We start from the raw sequence: 18,016 nt of genomic DNA, 5'->3' as shown, positions 1-18,016 counted from the left end.
AACAGAAAGCTGTTAAACAGGTCACATGACATTAGAAGTCCACCTTAATGTCTCCAGATTCCCCTCCTCTTCCTCGCTTTCTCTCTCATCCTGATTAGATGAAGTGTGAATGTGAGCCAAACTCATTCAGAAGAAATTCATTCATCTACTGATGGTCATGCGCACTAACTGCCTTTACAGCGTCGAGTTTGTAAGAGAGGGGAAGACCGGGAGACAGAGAGAGACAGGGAGGGGGATGGTTACAGTTTCCCCTACATTTCAAACACAGTACACCTCCTTGTACGTGCTGTAAGAAATTAGAGTACGAGTTTATAGAAGCAGGGACAATCGCGTGCACAGACTACCTGCTTCTTCTCTGAAGGGGCTGGACGAGGCTGGGGGCGTTTCCAGCGGTAGCGGCGCGTAGCATTCAGACACATCTCGCGCTCCCAGCTGTTGTTGAGTTCAGGCACCAGTCGAGCACCGACTTGTCTGGAGCCGGTTACAGTTCCAGCGTGGGATGTGTGCACAAGAGACCAACGCTTATCAGAAAGAGAACCGTAAAGTCGGGCTCGGAATGAACTGGAAGGACAACAACGCCGCGTAACCGACTCATCACGCCTGCTACGAAAAGGGGCTGGTGCGCTTTGGCACAGAAGTGAAAGCCCCAAATTTTTACCTCCGAGCTGATCGTTGGGGACGGGGTCTGCACGTTTCACGACTAAGTATGCTCCTCTGAACAATTTTCTGTTACCAAAAATCTTATTGATAAACTTGAGATCCAGACTTGAGGGTGGGAAGAACCCCCATCGTGCTTGTCAGGCTTTTTCCAACCGTGCCAATGCTGGGATGGCTTGTTGCGCTGTGCATTACGATCCTGGTGGTCCTAATCTGGCCAGGCTCCAAATATTTCGGCACAGAGAGCAAGACGGACACTTTGCTTCAAGGACTGGGGCTTTCTCAACAGGCAGCGAAGGATAAAGCCGGGAGGTGCGCCTCAGACCGAGATGGGAGCGACAGCGCGGGTGAGAAATCACGCGCCGTGGCATTCATCTGCAAACCTTCCGCTCTGGCCAACTATCTCCTGAAACACTGCAGGACCTTCAGTCACTTCGCTCCCTGTCTCGGATGGACGTGGCGGGCCAGCGCCTTCCTGCAGAGTGTGTATGAGACGTGCTGGCCGTACGACAGCCCGATCCAGTTCGTGCGGGACAACCTGCAGCTGAGCGACGACGGACTGGTGGCTTTGGACTGGGCGGTGCCATCCTACCAGAAACGACGCAGGACCTCCAGTCACTCCACCAGTCCTGTTCTGCTCATCATCCCCAACGCATTTGGGAAGATTACAAGGAATGTGCTGAAGGTAAACACTAGATTTCTGACTTGCCCTATAGAGATTAAACAAGAGATTTATTCAGAAACTTCAGAAGTTAGAGCTTTAAAGAAATATGATAACAAAAACAAGTACCATAAAGAGTACCAGAAAAATACAATTGCACAGAAGTCCAGGGAAGACATCCCCCAAATGAAGAGATTTGTTCAGCAGGCCTATTCCACAACACCAATAAGTAATCATATGACGCTTAAAGCAGCTGTTAGTCTCCAGAAATCCCCCCAAATGGTACATCATTTCATATTAAAATGCTCTGATGTAATTTTGAACCGTTTTTCAGCACTTTAATACAAAATAATCTGGACCATCTTTTAAATCAAAGATGCATAAGTGCATACTTCTCAAGTCGTGTCCTGTTCTCAGGTCTGTTTTGTTTCACAGACTGTTACATCATGAGGAAAAGTTAAGAAAATGAGAGCCTCCTACATTTTTTTTTTCATTTGACACAAATTTCTACCTTTAAAATGACTAAACAGAAAAAAAAACTTCAAAAATAGAGCTACCAAGTTTTAAATGTTAAAGTGGAGGGTCCAGTATGCTGGATGAGTTGGTAAGTGCATGTTCACACTACGTTTTTTTTTTAATCTAGTACGAAATTAGACATTGAATGGTGTGAAAGGATGTTTAATGCCACACTTATAAAAATTTCCACTTAGGCAAAGAAGTTCCCATGCTTTTAAAATGAGAAGAGAGCTCAGTTTGAAAAGGGAACAAAATAGGCGTTCTAAAGAGCAGATGCAGAGACAACACTAGTTTTTCAACTGCTCTTTCAATACACCGACTGAGGTAATTGATTGAGGGATTACAAAGCATCGCTTGACTTGAGGGGCCTGGGGAAGAGCAGCACTGCTCTACATGAATGCCTGTTGGCTCCTGACCACTCCAGGCACCTGGTATCACCCTGGTTCGTTTCATCCCCTTTTTCCTCTGTGTGTGTGCAACACTACCAGAGACCCTCTGTAAGAAAACAACAACCCCGCAAGAACTGAAGACTCCTCACACAGTCAAAGAGTAAAACACTTCTTATGTTCTGAAGAAAACTTATAACAGAGAAGAGGGATGTTGGAAGATTGAAACAGGAAAGTAAGGAAGGAGTCTCAAAGCACTGTAAGTTTCAGCTTCAAGCTGTGCAACACAAATAAGGAAAATGATGAACAGTAACACACATTCGGTCTGATCTAAGCTTCAGAGTTTTATTTTATTCATGGAGGGGGGGGGGGGGGGGGCAGCATCAGAGTGGAGAGTATTTGTGGTGCTGTCACCCGGTTCCGCTTGGAAGGACTGAGAGCTGAGGCACCACAAGGGATATACACCAATTAAGATCGCTCCTGTCACTGTTGAGACTCACTCTGCAGAACATGGTGTGTGTGCTTGTGTGTGCGGTGTGTGTGTGTGTCAGAAAGACAGATTAAAACTGCCTGTGTTTGTGTGGGTTCATGCATGTGGCTCTATGTCAGCAGTAAAGAGAAGGGAATGTAGACTCCTCTTATCAGCACATATCTCATGTATTTGTGATAAATTATTATTGCTATATTATTTAAAATTAAAACCTCTGTAAATCAAAATGCACTTTATATCTTGTACAACTCACTCATACTTCCATACTCTAATTATTGCGTGGAAATATGGGGGAATAATTATAAATCAAACACTCAACCGATCTTCCTGCTGCAAAAGAAAGCCATTAGAATTATTAATTTTTCTAATTACTATGCCCCAACAAATCCACTGTTTATCAAACAGAATACATTGAAATTTCATGATCTTGTTGATTTTACCACGGTTGTTGTGATGTATAAAGCTCACAACTTAAAGCTTCCACACAGTCTCCAAGATCTGTTCAAACTGAAAGAAAAAAGATATAGTTTCAGAGATTCTGGAAATTTCTATAAACCCAAAGCTAGGACAAATTTGAAAAGTAGATGTATCTCTGTTCGAGGGGTTGATCTATGGAACAACTTAGATGAACAACTTAATGGCTCCAAAACTATTAATGCATTTTAAAAAAGCTTCAAATCTAGAATTATTGAAAATTATAGAGCACTCGATTAGAGTTAATTACCCTGCTAATGGAGACCTAGTATAAATAAATAAATAAATAAATAAATAAATAAAATCATATTGATATGTTGTCACTTCATTATTATTATTGTTTTAATCGCCTTATTATTGCTGTTATAATTTGTTCTATAATGCTGTGTTTCGGCAGTGTCTAAAACTGAAGACTTAAGGACAGTTTATTGTATGTGCCATCTTTAATTGTTTCTGTGGGAATACTATGGGGTTAGGCAATTATAAGTTTCAACTTCAGCCTAAACCCTTTCGGTCAGCACTACCAAGTAGATCGGCACACGGTTATGTGTATGTTTGTATATGTGTGTGTATATATGTATGTGAGGGTGGATCTACACGTATGTATGAATGTGTATATATGTATATATATATATATATATATATATATATATATATATATATATATATATATATATATATATATATATATATATATATATATATAAGTGTATTTGATTGTACAATGACCGGAAAAAAATATACTAAACTAATAAATATATATAAAAGGTGTGTTGCAAAATTGACCGACTGCTGGGCCCAGCTAAGCTAGTGTCCTTTGGTCCAAATTTTTCCTCATACCTGGATGAAGTTAAAGCAAGTTTGATTCACTGTTTCCAGTGGAGTAACTTCCTTATGTGGGTTTCATGTAGCCACTCCAGAAATAAAATGGGATCACTCGTACTGCATCCATGTTTTTGGTTAGGGTGATGGTTAGAGTTAGAAGGGTTAGGGTACAAGAGTTAGGGTTAGGCTCTAACTCTGAACCCAGAACCCTAAACCCTAACCCTAACCAACCTTAAACAACCCTAAACTCAAATTGAAAAAATTAGCTTTGTTGGCATGACATTTGAAGAAACCCATAAACCCTAATCCTAAAAATTTGTGATATGATTAGGGTTTGGGTCAAGGGTTAGGACCCTAGACAGTACAGGCTGGGGTTTGGGGTTTAGGGTTGGTGCATAACCCTTACCTTGCCCAAAATAGGAGGAGACATTTTGCCCTTTTCTTTTGGAAAGCAAATGAAATTCCCCTAAAAACATCTCTCAAGTTGACCCATAATAAAAAAAAAATCAGCTTGGCACATTTTCTTGCCTCCTGCCCCAGTCAAACCCACTCTCTCTCTCTCTCTCACACACACACACACACACACACACATACACACACACACACACACACACACACACACACACACACACACACACACACACACACACACAAAGAGCACATTTTCTTGTTGTGCTCCACTTATAAAAGGTCAGAAAAAAGGCCAGTTTAATAAACTGAGGTGTGTAAGACATGTGGGAATGAGCCCTACATTGGCTGGCCTGTGATCACTGTTCAAAGAAGCGTGTTGAAAGGCCATAAATGTTCCTGGAAGCAGACATCCAGCTGGTGTAGCCGTGCTGCCTCATATGATTTACATGTGTCACACTTTCCTGACTGAACAGATAGATTTGTAACAGTTTGACCATTATTTTGTGACCTACTTACACTGCATTCACCAGTGTTTTGTCCAGTTTTGTTCACACGTCAAGTATTTTTCATTCTGTATGGATTTGAATTACAATTTAATCAGCTCATTATGTGTAATCTAGCCTTCATCACTTCAAAAATAGGTTTTAAGAGCATTCATTTAGCTTTTTTTTGCTATTGTAGAAAGGCTTTTGAATTTTCCAAATAGCTCATGGCAAAGGAAAATAGCTTAGCACCCATGCAGTAAATGTGGGGAAAGTTTACTATTAACAGATGTTAATGGGTCGGTGAGCGAGGTAAGAGAAGCATTAGAAGGTAATTAGGCTTGGAAATTTCTCTATCGCAGAAACCTTTAAGCCAGAAAAAATGAAAGACTCCATGTATTTACAGGGATGTCTGTGGCCGGGGTGAGAATAGAGTTTACCTCAACAAGACAGTGCGCACTTATCAGCAGAGTAAGAAGTTGTAGTAGTGAACTTCCCCACACATGTCTGGGGCTCTGACGTTTGCCCTTTGTCTTAAATCTAATAGGGTCTACAGTTCAACACAAGCCTTACACCACACAGACAGCAAGCAACCAGATAAAACATCCACAGATCACTCTCCGGTGACTCACTCTGGGCTGCCTGACCAGCTGCAGTCTGCTGAACAAAGTGCACATTGGTTTATTTGCACTGCTTTGTGAAACAAGTGTGATTTAATGCTGATATTTTCTTTATCCAGGAATTCAGAGGTATACAGTAAAACTAGAATTCCCTTTGGTTTTTGGAGATTCTTCCAACCAAAGATCTTATTTATTACTTACAATATGTATTAGTTTGTCTCATTCTTTGTATGAAACTGACCAGGACTCCTTTGCCACAAGGATTTTGTATCTCACTTGAGATAGTAGGGACTCCCTGGTATATATATATATATATATATATATATATATATATATATATATATATATATATATATATATATATAGAGAGAGAGAGAGAGAGAGAGAGAGAGAGAGAGAGAGAGAGATTTATATTATCAATTAAAAATAGTTATAGATAGTGCACAGCAACCTCTTGCTCAAAAAGTTAGGGTTTGTTCAGCAGGTGATGTCTTCAGTGTGCCAGTACTGCCAAGGCTAGTCCTATGGATGTCAAACTGATGCATTGATACATCTATGAGTAATTAATTATCTTCAAATAACAAAAGTAAACATTTTCTACTTTCTTTGACTAAGTTATCATCTATGTAAACAGACCAAAATTCTGCATGCAGTGTAATTTAGAAGGAAAACTGTCCTCCGTTGGCCTCTCCAGCCTGTCAAAGAGTATTCTAGGCCAACTGTTGACCTGGATAAAGGACAGAGCATTGAAGTGAGATGCTTTGTTTCCTGTAAAAGGCTTTTAATCGAATAACATCCTTCATTTAACCTGATTTGTGGCCACATGTCCTGATGGGGCTGCTGAAGTTTGTCTAACACTGGAGGTGGTCTCACAGAAGAGGATCACTGGGTTTAAAACGCCTGTGGGAGAAGCTGTGGAACTTTAGGAGCCCTCTTGTATTTATGTCTGCGTCATTATTTCAGCACAGAGGGAGGGGAGAATAAATGCTGGCTGTGTGAGTGTGTGAGAGCGAGCTGGCGTGTTGGCCAGTGTCTGGAGTCCCTGCTGATGGAATTTGTCACTGAGCTGACAGTTTATCAGCTCAGGCAGAAATCTGCTGGAGATGCTACTGTTTGTTTTTCTACTGTTTCTGAGATGAAGCTCAGATTTGTGAAGACAATTTGATTCACACTTTTACCCTTACACTTCAGAAAAAAAACATTCATGCTTTTTTTAAAGTAGGTTATGTTGCCTTTTTTTCTTTGTAACAGATGTGAAATCTAGTGAACTGTCACATTAAGGAGGCGCTTTGGACCAGTGTTCCCTCCGAGCTGCTAAAACTAACCATCGGTGTGTCAGATTGTCCAAAAAACAAATTCTCGCTGATGCAATTTTTTTAACACTTCCAAACAAAAATGACAAATGATACAGGAGAGGTTTGCTTTGCAATACTGTACTGCAAATATCTCTCTGTCTTCCATCCTGGGGCTGTGTAAGAGTCTGACCCTGAACAGTTGTTACTTACTGTGCAGATTGTAATGAGTGGTTTAAACCACAAACCCCACAGTGTGTGACTTATTTTTTCACCTAAATGCATTCTTAATACCTGAGCAGGCAGGCATGAATAAATCCTCTCACACTCGATTCTCTTGATTTAAATGCATCTGCCGCTTTCACCTCTCAGCCCGGCTCAAACACACAGTTTAAACTGTGTACTATCTCATTGTGTATCTCAATATCTTTGGAAATTAAGCCAAACTCACAGGCTGGTACTCCTTTGAAATTGCTCTCCTTCCTCGTCTCAGCTGAAACTGCATCTTGGGAGCAGTTTCAGAAAAGTTGAATTCATATATGATTGAATTAATTAGTGACGTTTCAGAGTATTAGCTCTGTTCACATCTCTCCTAAGACAGCCAAGCAGTGTATCAGGCTGATTAAATCTCTGTCTGCAAGTGCCAGCTGCTTCTGCACTCTTCCCAGCATGCATCTCTGCACATTTGAGAAACAAAATGACCAAAGAGTAAGGAGTTGTTGCTTTGTCTACAGGGTTTATGAGGACCAAAGCAATTTTTTTCTCAGCTGAGAAAGACAAAATATCTTTCCAGACATTCTGCTGGCATTGAAGAAGACACACTTCTCCTTCATAACTAGAATTATTCAGAAAAAGAAGCCAAAACATATTGCACTGTTTAATTTCTGTCCAAAAACCGTAACACCAAAGACAGCCTGATGTAGTCAAAACAAAGGTTGGGCTATTTCTGTCTACAGCACAACTGGCCGAATGAGAAGACTTCCTGCTAGAGACATGAGATCACAGGTTACTGTTCTCAAACACTTCCTGCTCTCATGTTCCAGCTTTGGCTTTCAGCCCAGTTCAAGGAGAGTTTGCATAGTCCAGGTTGAGGCTGCCTGGACTGACAGGTTGACTCTTAGCAGCTTATAAAAACTGTCATAATAGCCTCAAAGATCTGCCCTGACCCTCTCTCTGTTTTGAAGCCAGCTTAATTGTTCAATCTGTCAGCAGATGACCAATAAACTCACAAGGTTGAGTCCTCATCTGTTTTTGCCAAGCAGCAGCCTCTGGTGTTGAGAAATGCTGTTGCAGAGGCGCAAAATAAAAAACGTCTGTTTCTCAAATGCCATCTAGAATAGAATAGAATAGAATAGAATAGAATAGAATAGAATAGAATAGAATAGAATAGAATAGAATAGAACTTTATTGTCATTGTAACAAGTACAACAAAATTGAAGTAACAGCAGCAATCAAGAAAACAAAAGTAAGAAAGTGTATAGAAAGTGCAAAAAGGTCTATAAGAAAACAGATGATGACAGCTTGTCCATCATTGTCCAGTTCAGCCAGCCCCCACCTCCACAGGGTCCAGGACTGAGCTTCTTCAGTCATGCTCCATCTCTGTCTCCTAGATCCTGTCTGTTCACAGCAGGTGAAGCTCTTCCAATGTGGTGTTGGTGTCTGATGTTAGCTCCGTTAGCCATGTCTGTGAATAGTATGATGCTACTCTGCCCTCTGGTATTCCCTCTGTTGCTGGGTTAGCATGGCTAGCTCGTCCATCTTATTGGCGATAGATCTTTCGTTCCCAATAACGATGGATGGAAGGACAGGTCCATGTCGTCACTTCTTAGCTCACACCTGAGAACCAGCACATCGTCCTCACCTCCTTCTCCTCACCTTGTGGGAAGACATCAGGCCTTACGCCAGTTAGCACTGACATGCTACAGGCTGCTAACAGCTGAGTTCACATGTAAACAATGCAGCCATGGTTACATGTAGGATCTCCAGACAAACACAGGAGACGAAGTAGTAAAAATATCACAGAAGCCACAAAAAGTTTGGTGTCCATGACCAACAAACAAGCCATACAAAGTGATGATCCACTCCAAATACAAAGATTACAAAAAAGAGACAAAAAAGTACAAGAAACATACAAAGAAGAGAGAGCTGCTGTAAAAGGCAGCCATAACCAACAGACACCAAGCAACAATCCTGGAAGCATGTATAAGAATTTCATGTCAAAAGCAGACTTGATGATGTCTTGATTGGCAGATGAATCTGCAAAATTCGGTAGATGATGGGGAGGAGGGAGGGTTGCAGACAAAAAGTAGATTTATAAACTGAAGGAAGGAAGGGCTGCATTTATAATGGGCAAAATGATTGGCTGACACTGATGTTTGGTGTGATTGGATAGAGATGACAAGATGATGAGACCAGCTGATAAACAAAGGAAAGAGTCCTTCTGAGCCTTCTTATCATAAGCTTGAACATTCTTAAAAAAGCAGCTTATTGCTGCAACCTTTTTACCTGTTTTAGATTATGGAGATCTTTTGTACATGCATGTCTCTGCAAAGTGTCTCCACATGGTCTGTACTGACTACCACGCATCCTTAGGGTTCATAACAAACTTTAAACCTCTGACTCACCATTGTGAGATGTACTCTCAGGTTAGTTTGGCCTGCATAAGCAACACACTGGTATTCCTTCATTAAAAGGAAGTTCTTCATCTGCTTCCCCACTTATTTGTGTTTTTATCATGCAGAAAGAACCAGACAGTGCTTTCTGCATTCTTTATGCTCTTTGTCCCAAATGCTTGACAAAAATTGGGAAAAGGGCTTTTGGGTACTCTTCACCCTCAGCTTGAAACCACTTGTAGAACAACTTAAAGCTCAAGGAGCCGGTTGTCTAAAATGTTTTAAATCTAAAATGAAAGACATGGAAGCAGGTTATATATTATCTTAATGTTTTAGCTTGGCTGTTTGTACAGCCGATTCCGAGAGTGACTCCTTGATTTTAATCCATAATCTTGTGTTTTGTGGACTGTGCTTTTCTGTTTTCTGTCTGTAACTTTTTGTTTGTGCTGCAGCCTGTCTTGGCTAGGTCTCCCTTGAAAAAGAGGTTTGTAAATCTCAATGGGACTAACCTAGTTGAATAAAGGTTGAATTAAAAAAAAGAATAAATAAAATAAATTGATGAGGGGTGCGGTTAACTTGACAATCTGATGTGTTGTAGCTGACAGACAAACCTATGCCTCAAACTCTACATCTTTATATGTTTTGCAACAAGTGTTTTTTGCCCAAAAGCAGCTCACAAAAACAGAAAATACTTACAGTTTCCTTGGAGGGAAGAAACTTCAGCAACCAAAAGTTCAAAATTAGGCAAAAGGACCTCAGAGGGAAGGAAAAAGACCATTGTCAAGAAGGCAGCAGTCCATAATAACACAGAATCCAGAGACAGCAGGAAAGCTGAGAACAATCTGGCAAAGAAACAGTGGACAGGGGTTTAAATGCTGGCCTGATTGCAGACGAGCTGCAGCTGGGTGCTCAGGTGCACTGAGCTGCTTGATTAGATGGGCGTGACCAACAAGCAGAGGGCAGCAGGAAAGAGGTGATTGGTGTGATAGGTTTTTCGCTCAGCTGAAAGTTAGTTGGGGACTTCATCCATATCTGATACAGTCTGCTGTTTTTGTGATAACTGTTAGATGTGCTGCAGGATCCTGTTGCCTAGTATCCTTAATCTTTATCACTGTCTTAAAACAAAAACAGGCCAAAGAGAAAAACTACATAATATAACATTTCATAATGAGCAATGACAGCTAAAAAAACAATCACATTTCACATTTCTTCAAAGAATAGAGAAACACTAAACCCTGTGCTTTCACTATTCTCACTATTTTGTTTCCATTTGGGACGATAAAAGTAGCACCAAACTGGGATCATATGTGTTCAACTGCACGGACAGTAAATGAAATACTATGGAAATTCTGAGGAGCAAATGTGTCATCCTGGATTAAAGCCCAGAGAACAGACCCCACTAACACCACCATGTGGCCTTTTAAGAGGACGTTAGATTGAGGCCTTGAACACAAGTAGCCGGGTATTTTCAGTGGAAAGGCTGGCATCACGCTTCACTTCGGGCATACAGCAGTTCAACAGTCCCACTGTTACGATCGTCGTTGACTACCATGTTGTGCTTGTGGTGCTCAATTTGCTAACTGTCAAGAAAATGTGCATCTGTCGCACCACTTTTTCCCTTTGCATTCATCAATACACCAGATGATTGGCTCAACCCTACTTCAGTGGAGATCTACCAAAAGCTGCTTCTCGATAAGAAACTTATTGCGCCAACTACAGGCCTGGCATGCTTACTACAGTGTTTTAGTCCATCAGCATTTTTGTGAAACCACAGATTTTTGTTTTTATTGATTTTTTTATATTTTTTGTTTTGGGGTGAAATGTTGTTGTGTAAATGGGGCCTGACAGTTTACTGAATAAGTTGTGTCTTTATCCACTGTTTCTTATTCTCTACAGTTGTGTGAAGCTGCACTCTCCCATGGATACCTTCCTGCCGTTTTCAACCGCCGCAGCCATAATGGCACCCCACTTACCACCCTCAAGCTGCAGCAGTTTGGTGACCCTGCAGACCTGCGTGAGGCCGTGCGCTACATCCGCTACAGGCAGCCTGCAGGGAGACTGTACGCAGTGAGTGAGAGCACCGGGTCGGGCCTCCTCCTGTCTTACCTGGGGGAATGTGGATCGTCCAGCTATGTCACAGCGGCAGTCTGCCTGTCACCTGTGTTCCGTTGTCAGAGCTGGTTTGAGAACGGACTGTGCTGGCCTCTGCAGTGGGCACTGGTGCTCTACCAGAAGATATGTCTCAGCAGGTAAGGAGGAAGATAGGAAACACAAGTTAAACTAAGAAGAAATATTTGTGTGAAAAAGAATGTTAAACATTAGAATGAAATACCGTCAGGTAGCCAGATAACAGCTTTATAGGCTTTCATTGTGAAATCCTGATGCTGAAAAAGTTGGAATTCTGTGTAATGACGGATAGATTTGAATGATTTGCAAACATTTCACCATAGTTTTAATTTCAGAAGCTGCAAAATAAATTAATTAAAAAGTTTCATGTAACACACATGCTCATTTCAAGTTTTGTGCCAGCAACACATTTCAATTAAGATGGAAAAGTAATACTTAAAAGTAACACCTGGAGGAACAACTACTAGCTTATAAGCTTAATTTGCAACATGTTTGTGACATGACTGGGTGTATGAAGGGTATTCCTGAGAGGATAGGGTCTCTCTGAAGTAAAGATGAGAGGAGGTTCATCATTCTGTGAGGGACTGCGTCATTAAGTAGCTCAACAATTCCAGGATCATGTTCATTGCCATAAAAATTGATCTATTGCACAAAATATTAATTATAGATTCAGAGAATCTGTGGAAATCTTGATACAAAAAGGCACCAGGGATGGGAATCTAAAACCGGTTTCTGTTGAGAATTGATAAGAAATGTTTCAATCCATTGATATCGTTAGCCTTTGTGCTTAACGATTCCCTTATCAATACCCTTATTGAATCAGGATCTTCAGCTTGAAGTTTTACTGAAGAACTGACTTCATAGAGAAATGTACATTACTCTCTCTCAGGAGATTCATATTCAGTACATTCGAAATGGCATAAATCACCTTATTTACCAAAATAACAAAATAGCGCAAGCTTGATGCTAATGTGTATGAGAAACTGCATTGATATGCTAGCAGTTAGCATACATCGGTATAACTTCAGCTTGAGAATAGAATTTCAACTTTCGTCACAGAAACATAACACATCAACTCTTTGTAAAAAATACTGAGAATTTCAAATGTCAGAAGCTAACAGGCAATTGAAAGCCTCATGGTTGACTTCATAACTACGGAAAGCTTCCAAACAACTTAAATCACTGCTATAACCACTTTGAGACACTAGATGGCCTCCTTGAATGATCAATATATTACAACACAGGACATCAAAGTCACATTGTGTACAATTTTTACCTGTTTTTGTATAATTATGCCCAGAAATATTCAAACTCAGGGACCACAACAGGAATTAATAAAGGAATCGATAAAGGATCAGTTCGATAACCAGAATCGATAAGAGCATCAGTATTGACAAAATCTTATTAATTCCCATCCCTACAAGGCACCAAGACTTAATGACCATGATCTCTGAGACCCTCAGGAACCGCTCCATTACAAACAGACAAGACTTTGTGGTGAAAGTCACTACATGACTTAGAGTCACTTCAGAAAGCTAATTTCTGGGAACACAGTCCACAAAAACAGGCTAAAGAAGCAGAGAGCAAAGCATTTTTTAAATGTGATACAGAAATGGTGCAAACTTCTAGCATTTCGCAAGTCTGTACAAGATGAATTGTTTTACAAATCAACCTTTCACTTTTTTAAAAAAGCAAAAGCAATTGTAAATGTATGGGGACTTCTGATGCATGCAGTGAGGGTTGCCTACACATCTTGAAAGGCATAGCTACATCATTAAGTCACATGCAGAAAAGATAATTAGAGTTTTGGCTGAGAACGTCCCACGCCTCAGGTACACCAGATATGTCTGCAGTCCAGCTCCGTTGGGTGTTGACTGGGTTTGTCAACTCCCATAGGTTGCATGTTCAGTGCTGCAAGCTGCATGACTGACAGACAGCTGGAGCTGTGAGACCTAGAAGTTCCCACGCTTCCCACTCCACTGATAAGATATTCCTCATTCACGTTGGGCTGTAAAACCTCAAACCTGTTGACTCCTGGTCTATTGTTTCCATTTATGGTTGTAGTCAAGCTAAATACGGACTTGTTTTGACACGGTTTGTTTTATTTTGAAAGTCACTGGGTTGTCTAGGTAATGTCCATGCAGAACTTCATGTCCCACTCAATCTTTCTTACGCTGAATTTATGGGTCACAGCTCCAGCGTCTGGCAAAAATAGGAAAACTGCTTATTAGCTGTGACCTGCCGAAGCAGCCTCACAGCTGGATCAGTGTAAATAGACAAATCGATTTGAAAACCTATGTGATCTGTTGCCTTGACTGAGCAGAGCTGTGTGAAAATTGAACTAGTTTCGGTTCATCAGACGATGAAGAAATATCGTAATGACAATGGCTGAAATAGATGCAGCTGTAGCTCTTTATGTTTTTTATACATAAGTGCTACAGTGTTTGCTTGTTGTATTGGAGCCATAGACTATATGAGCACAGCAACCCCTATTTATTATGGTCATCTTCTACTTTTTCTTCCGGCTGAACCCTGAGGCACACCAAGACCTGCCAAGTCCTGCTGAATCCAACCACAGTCTGATAGCAATTGTATTATCAAGGTGTGTCAGTCGAGCTGTGCTTAGTCCAATTTTGGTTCGATTAAGCTGTTTACATGTATTTTTAATAGTCTGATTTCACGTCGACTAGGCTTATAGTCAAATTTCTGAAGCAGCATGTTAACAATACCGAATGTTAAACCATATTCTACGCATTACAACATGTACGGCTCCGTAGTATAAGAGTCCTGCCAGGAGTTCCAACTTGTCACCCAATAAATCAATTGGTGAATCACGTGTTGTGTTTAATAGCCTATTGGCCGCAACTTTGTTTTATGTATTTAACTTGTGTGCTGCTCATAAAACTCACAACAACAAACATGTTCTCAACAAACTGTCATAAAACTGTCGTGTTTATGGGCGTTGACTACAGCCACAACCAATGCTGGTGTGCCTCATACACAACACCATGAAATAAATTTGATGAAGGAGAGTCGAATTGTCAAGCAGCTTAAGGCAACACTTCACTCACAAAACTCCAGGAAGCAGTTTTCTTGGCTCCATAGTTGGATGTAAGTGTTACAGTAAGACATGATGCAGCATATAATATAATATAATAATAATGCGCCAACTTTATGAAACATTTTGCTGGCATCAAATTTATAATAACCATTATATGTATGAAACAGTTTTTCAGTTTAAGTATTTAATTTGCTGTCTTAAAACTGTTTTCAATTAAATACTAAATATTTATTATATTAAAAAGTAAATGCTGGTTTAAATACAGGGTTTTAATGATTTTAAAACCATGAAAGAAGAAAAAACAGCATTAGAGAAGATGAAATTTGTCACATGAAAATCTAAAAAAAGAAAAGCTTTAAAAAGAGGTAGATCAGAAATTGCAGTCATGAGAAAGTCATAATTGGATGAAGCTTGGAAACCAAACCATTTATTGGAAAAGCACAAATTATAGTTAAGAAACAATCAAGTTGCTGTAGCAACAGATAGACTGCTCAATGTCAAGTCATTGATTCTTTGGGACAGTGTGACCTGGTAAGGTTTTTTTTTAAATCAGTACTAAAAACTAAAAAGAGATGCTGAGATCCATTCTGCTCTACAGAAGTGATTCACAGGGGAGAGGGTCTTCATTTGCTTTACTCATTTGTTTTTGTGCATGTGCTCATAGGTACAAGACGGTGCTTGGTGAGACCATACAGACGGACACCCTGTTTTCTAGCTGTTCTTTACGAGGCCTGGAGGAGTCCCTGTTCTGTCAGACTGGACTTACAAACTCTGCACCAGCAGCATCATCAGGGACCAGTGTCAGCAACACCTCAGCTGCTTGGGAAGCTTACTGGGAGCGTAATGAACCCTTGAGAGACGTGGATGAAGTAGCCATCCCTGTTTTGAGTGTGTGTGCCAAGGATGACCCAATCCGCGGTGATACCCAATCCACAATCCCCTTGGAACTCTTTGAGACCAACCCACATTTTTTTCTCCTCCTGACTGAATGTGGGGGTCACTGTGGTTTCTCCACCCATTTGGAGGAGAGCGTATTTGGTGCAGTCGGTTCTGCTACTCTGCCAAACAGTGCGATTGTGAGACATGGGACCAACTGGAGCCACAAAGCTCTGCTTGAATTCTTCAGGGCAACCACAGACTTCTTTGCAGCTGAAGAGAGAGCAAAGCAGCTTGCCGCAAGGAGGAAGGGGCTTGGGGGAGGAGCAGGAGGAAGGGTTTTCAGACATCGCAGCGTCAGTACGTGTAAACGAATGCCAGCATGTTCCCATAATATCCATGCCATTTACAACTGGCAGAGGTCCTACACCCGATAAGGGAGTTTAATGGAAGCTGATGGACTGCAAAGATGCTTTCTGACTCTGCATGTGAGGGATTGCTCTCCACTTGTGAGACACTAAACATAAGATTGACTGCCATTTATATTTCCTACAGACAGTACAAATCTTTTCACTGCCAGCTACTAAAACTCAAGGATTCTGTCTCATTTGTATTAACACACACACGCACGCATGCACCACATCTGCCTCAAATTTAACTGTTTGCTCATAGTTTGCAGCTATTGTCCGTTGGTGCACTTAAAAGTGCAACACATACTGTTGTATTTCACTCAGACTAGTGTTTATTGGGGATAAATGTGTTGAAAATGTGCTTGGAGTAGAAATGAAAGTAAATCTTGTAAAAAAATAAATTTGAGTTAAATGTCAAACAGGATTAATAAACACAACGGTGGCATTGTACAGAGAGTTTACAGTGTGTATCCTAGAAATGTCCCAATGTTTTGGTCCTGTGTTACCAATAACAGAGTGTGTTGTGTGTGACTGCCACTATGTTTGCTTTAAATATAAAGTGTGTGTCTGTAATGGGGTTATATTTTGAAAGCTTCCCAGCTGGAAGCTGTCATTTTCCTGTCCCACCACTTCATGTGTTGCAGCTTGATGTCTGCTTTGGCATTGAGATGGACTCTGAGTTTTGGCAGAATAAAGAAAGTTGAAACATCTTTAGGTACTTGTAAATGTAGGCACTGATGCTTACAGGTAAAGTCTGCAGGATTTTCACGACTTGTTAGCAAACACAACATTCAAACTGGGCTCCTCCTTGGATCAGTGCTAGTGGCAGCGCACATCCACTGCCTCTGACTATGTTTACGTGAACACACTCACTACCCCAGCAACCACCCGTAGCATCGCGTTTCTTTATGGAGAGACTCTAGCCATGCACTTGACTTGGCATGTTAGCACAAGCTAATCAAGGTTTTTTAACACATACCAGCTGATGTTGCTCTTTGTGGCTCTCTAAGTGCCCGAAAGCAAGTGACATTTTATTTTTTGGGGAAAATTCTGCATCCTACCTTTAATTTAATAAATAATACAAATTTTGACTCACACAGAGCATTGTGTTGAAAGTATTTCTAAAAATAAAACCCCTGGCTCAGCAGTATAAAGAATTTAGAAGCAGAGGTTTGGAATCATGATGTCAGGGACTAAAAATATTGAGCCCAGTTTGTCAACTACAACAACAGTATGTTTCTTATATGTAATACTTTTTGTGATGGAATTTAAAAAAAAAACGTGTAAAACTGATAAATTAACAAAGATGGGAAATTGTTTTCACTTTGTAGTATTAATGTGGCCTGAAAAGTAGTATTTAAGCTCCTGTGAGAAACTTTCATTTATTGTTGACTTTGGTACCCCCAGCAAAAATAAGAAAAAAATGAATAAGTACAATGAGTGAAATAATTTGAAAATTGGACTTTTAACAAAAATAACTTCTCTGTTAAACTAATTATCACTAGTCTCATTAATTCAGGCTTAAAGTCAGTTATATGTTGTTGGCAGCCCGGTGCTGCCGATGTATCTTTAGGCTAATGTGACAACAAGTAAACACTGTCAGTTTGTATGTAGCTTAGTAACAGCCTGGTGCTCTTAGACATGTCCGTAATGTGTGAAGTAACATAAGTGAATCCTGTAAAGCTATGTCCTGCCAGTCATCTTCCAAGCAGAGCTAACATAACCTCACTCTTCATTTTATTGATAGACTCTCAAGTCTGAACAGACCACTGCAGAATAACTGCTGACTGTGGGTTGGAATGAACATGATCACTAACAGTTTAGCCCCTGTTTTAGCTTCACTCTCCTCTTTATCTTTCTTCTGCTCTTCTGTCCTTTTTCTGTTTGACAGTTAGGCTCTTGTCTCCACCATCACTACAAAATTAATCGCAGAAATCATTTTCAGCAGAGAGGTACACAGATCTCTCCTCTCACTACTAAACTTCGTCTGCCAGCATAGTGCTGTCATAGAGCCTTAGACGTGCTGTAAATCAGTCTCATCCCACTGGACTCAAACAGAAAGCTAAGAAGTAGCATTTTGAAATAACCTGCAACCTGTAATACTGGCGCTAATAAT

The 18,016-nt window shown here is 40.5% G+C and overlaps 1 protein-coding gene across 1 annotated transcript; it reads left to right on the top strand.

Annotated features, from left to right (window-relative positions):
• The first annotated feature begins 232 nt into the window (after positions 1–232).
• Positions 233–17,010, top strand: abhd15a (abhydrolase domain containing 15a). The gene is made up of 3 exons (XM_074679890.1): positions 233–1,342; positions 11,323–11,675; positions 15,279–17,010. The coding sequence occupies exons 1-3, from the start codon at positions 821–823 to the stop codon at positions 15,925–15,927; spliced, it is 1,524 nt and encodes a 507-aa protein (XP_074535991.1). The 5' UTR covers positions 233–820; the 3' UTR covers positions 15,928–17,010.
• Positions 17,011–18,016: the final 1,006 nt, after the last annotated feature.

This window comes from Halichoeres trimaculatus, unplaced genomic scaffold, assembly GCF_033239565.1.
Source record: "Halichoeres trimaculatus isolate MK-OKI-2021-1 unplaced genomic scaffold, fHalTri1.1 fHalTri1_scaffold_9, whole genome shotgun sequence".
Taxonomy (NCBI): domain Eukaryota; kingdom Metazoa; phylum Chordata; class Actinopteri; order Labriformes; family Labridae; genus Halichoeres; species Halichoeres trimaculatus.
The sequence above is the reverse complement of the archived record's forward strand: the minus strand, read 5'-3'. Positions and strand labels throughout refer to the sequence as shown.

Excerpts from the sequence above, each read along its gene's own strand:
- abhd15a (XM_074679890.1), top strand. The coding sequence starts at position 821 with ATGCTGGGATGGCTTGTTGCGCTGTGCATTACGATCCTGGTGGTCCTA. Across the intron at positions 1,343-11,322 it reads TTACAAGGAATGTGCTGAAG|TTGTGTGAAGCTGCACTCTC; the intron begins GTAAACACTAGA and ends TATTCTCTACAG. Across the intron at positions 11,676-15,278 it reads CAGAAGATATGTCTCAGCAG|GTACAAGACGGTGCTTGGTG; the intron begins GTAAGGAGGAAG and ends ATGTGCTCATAG.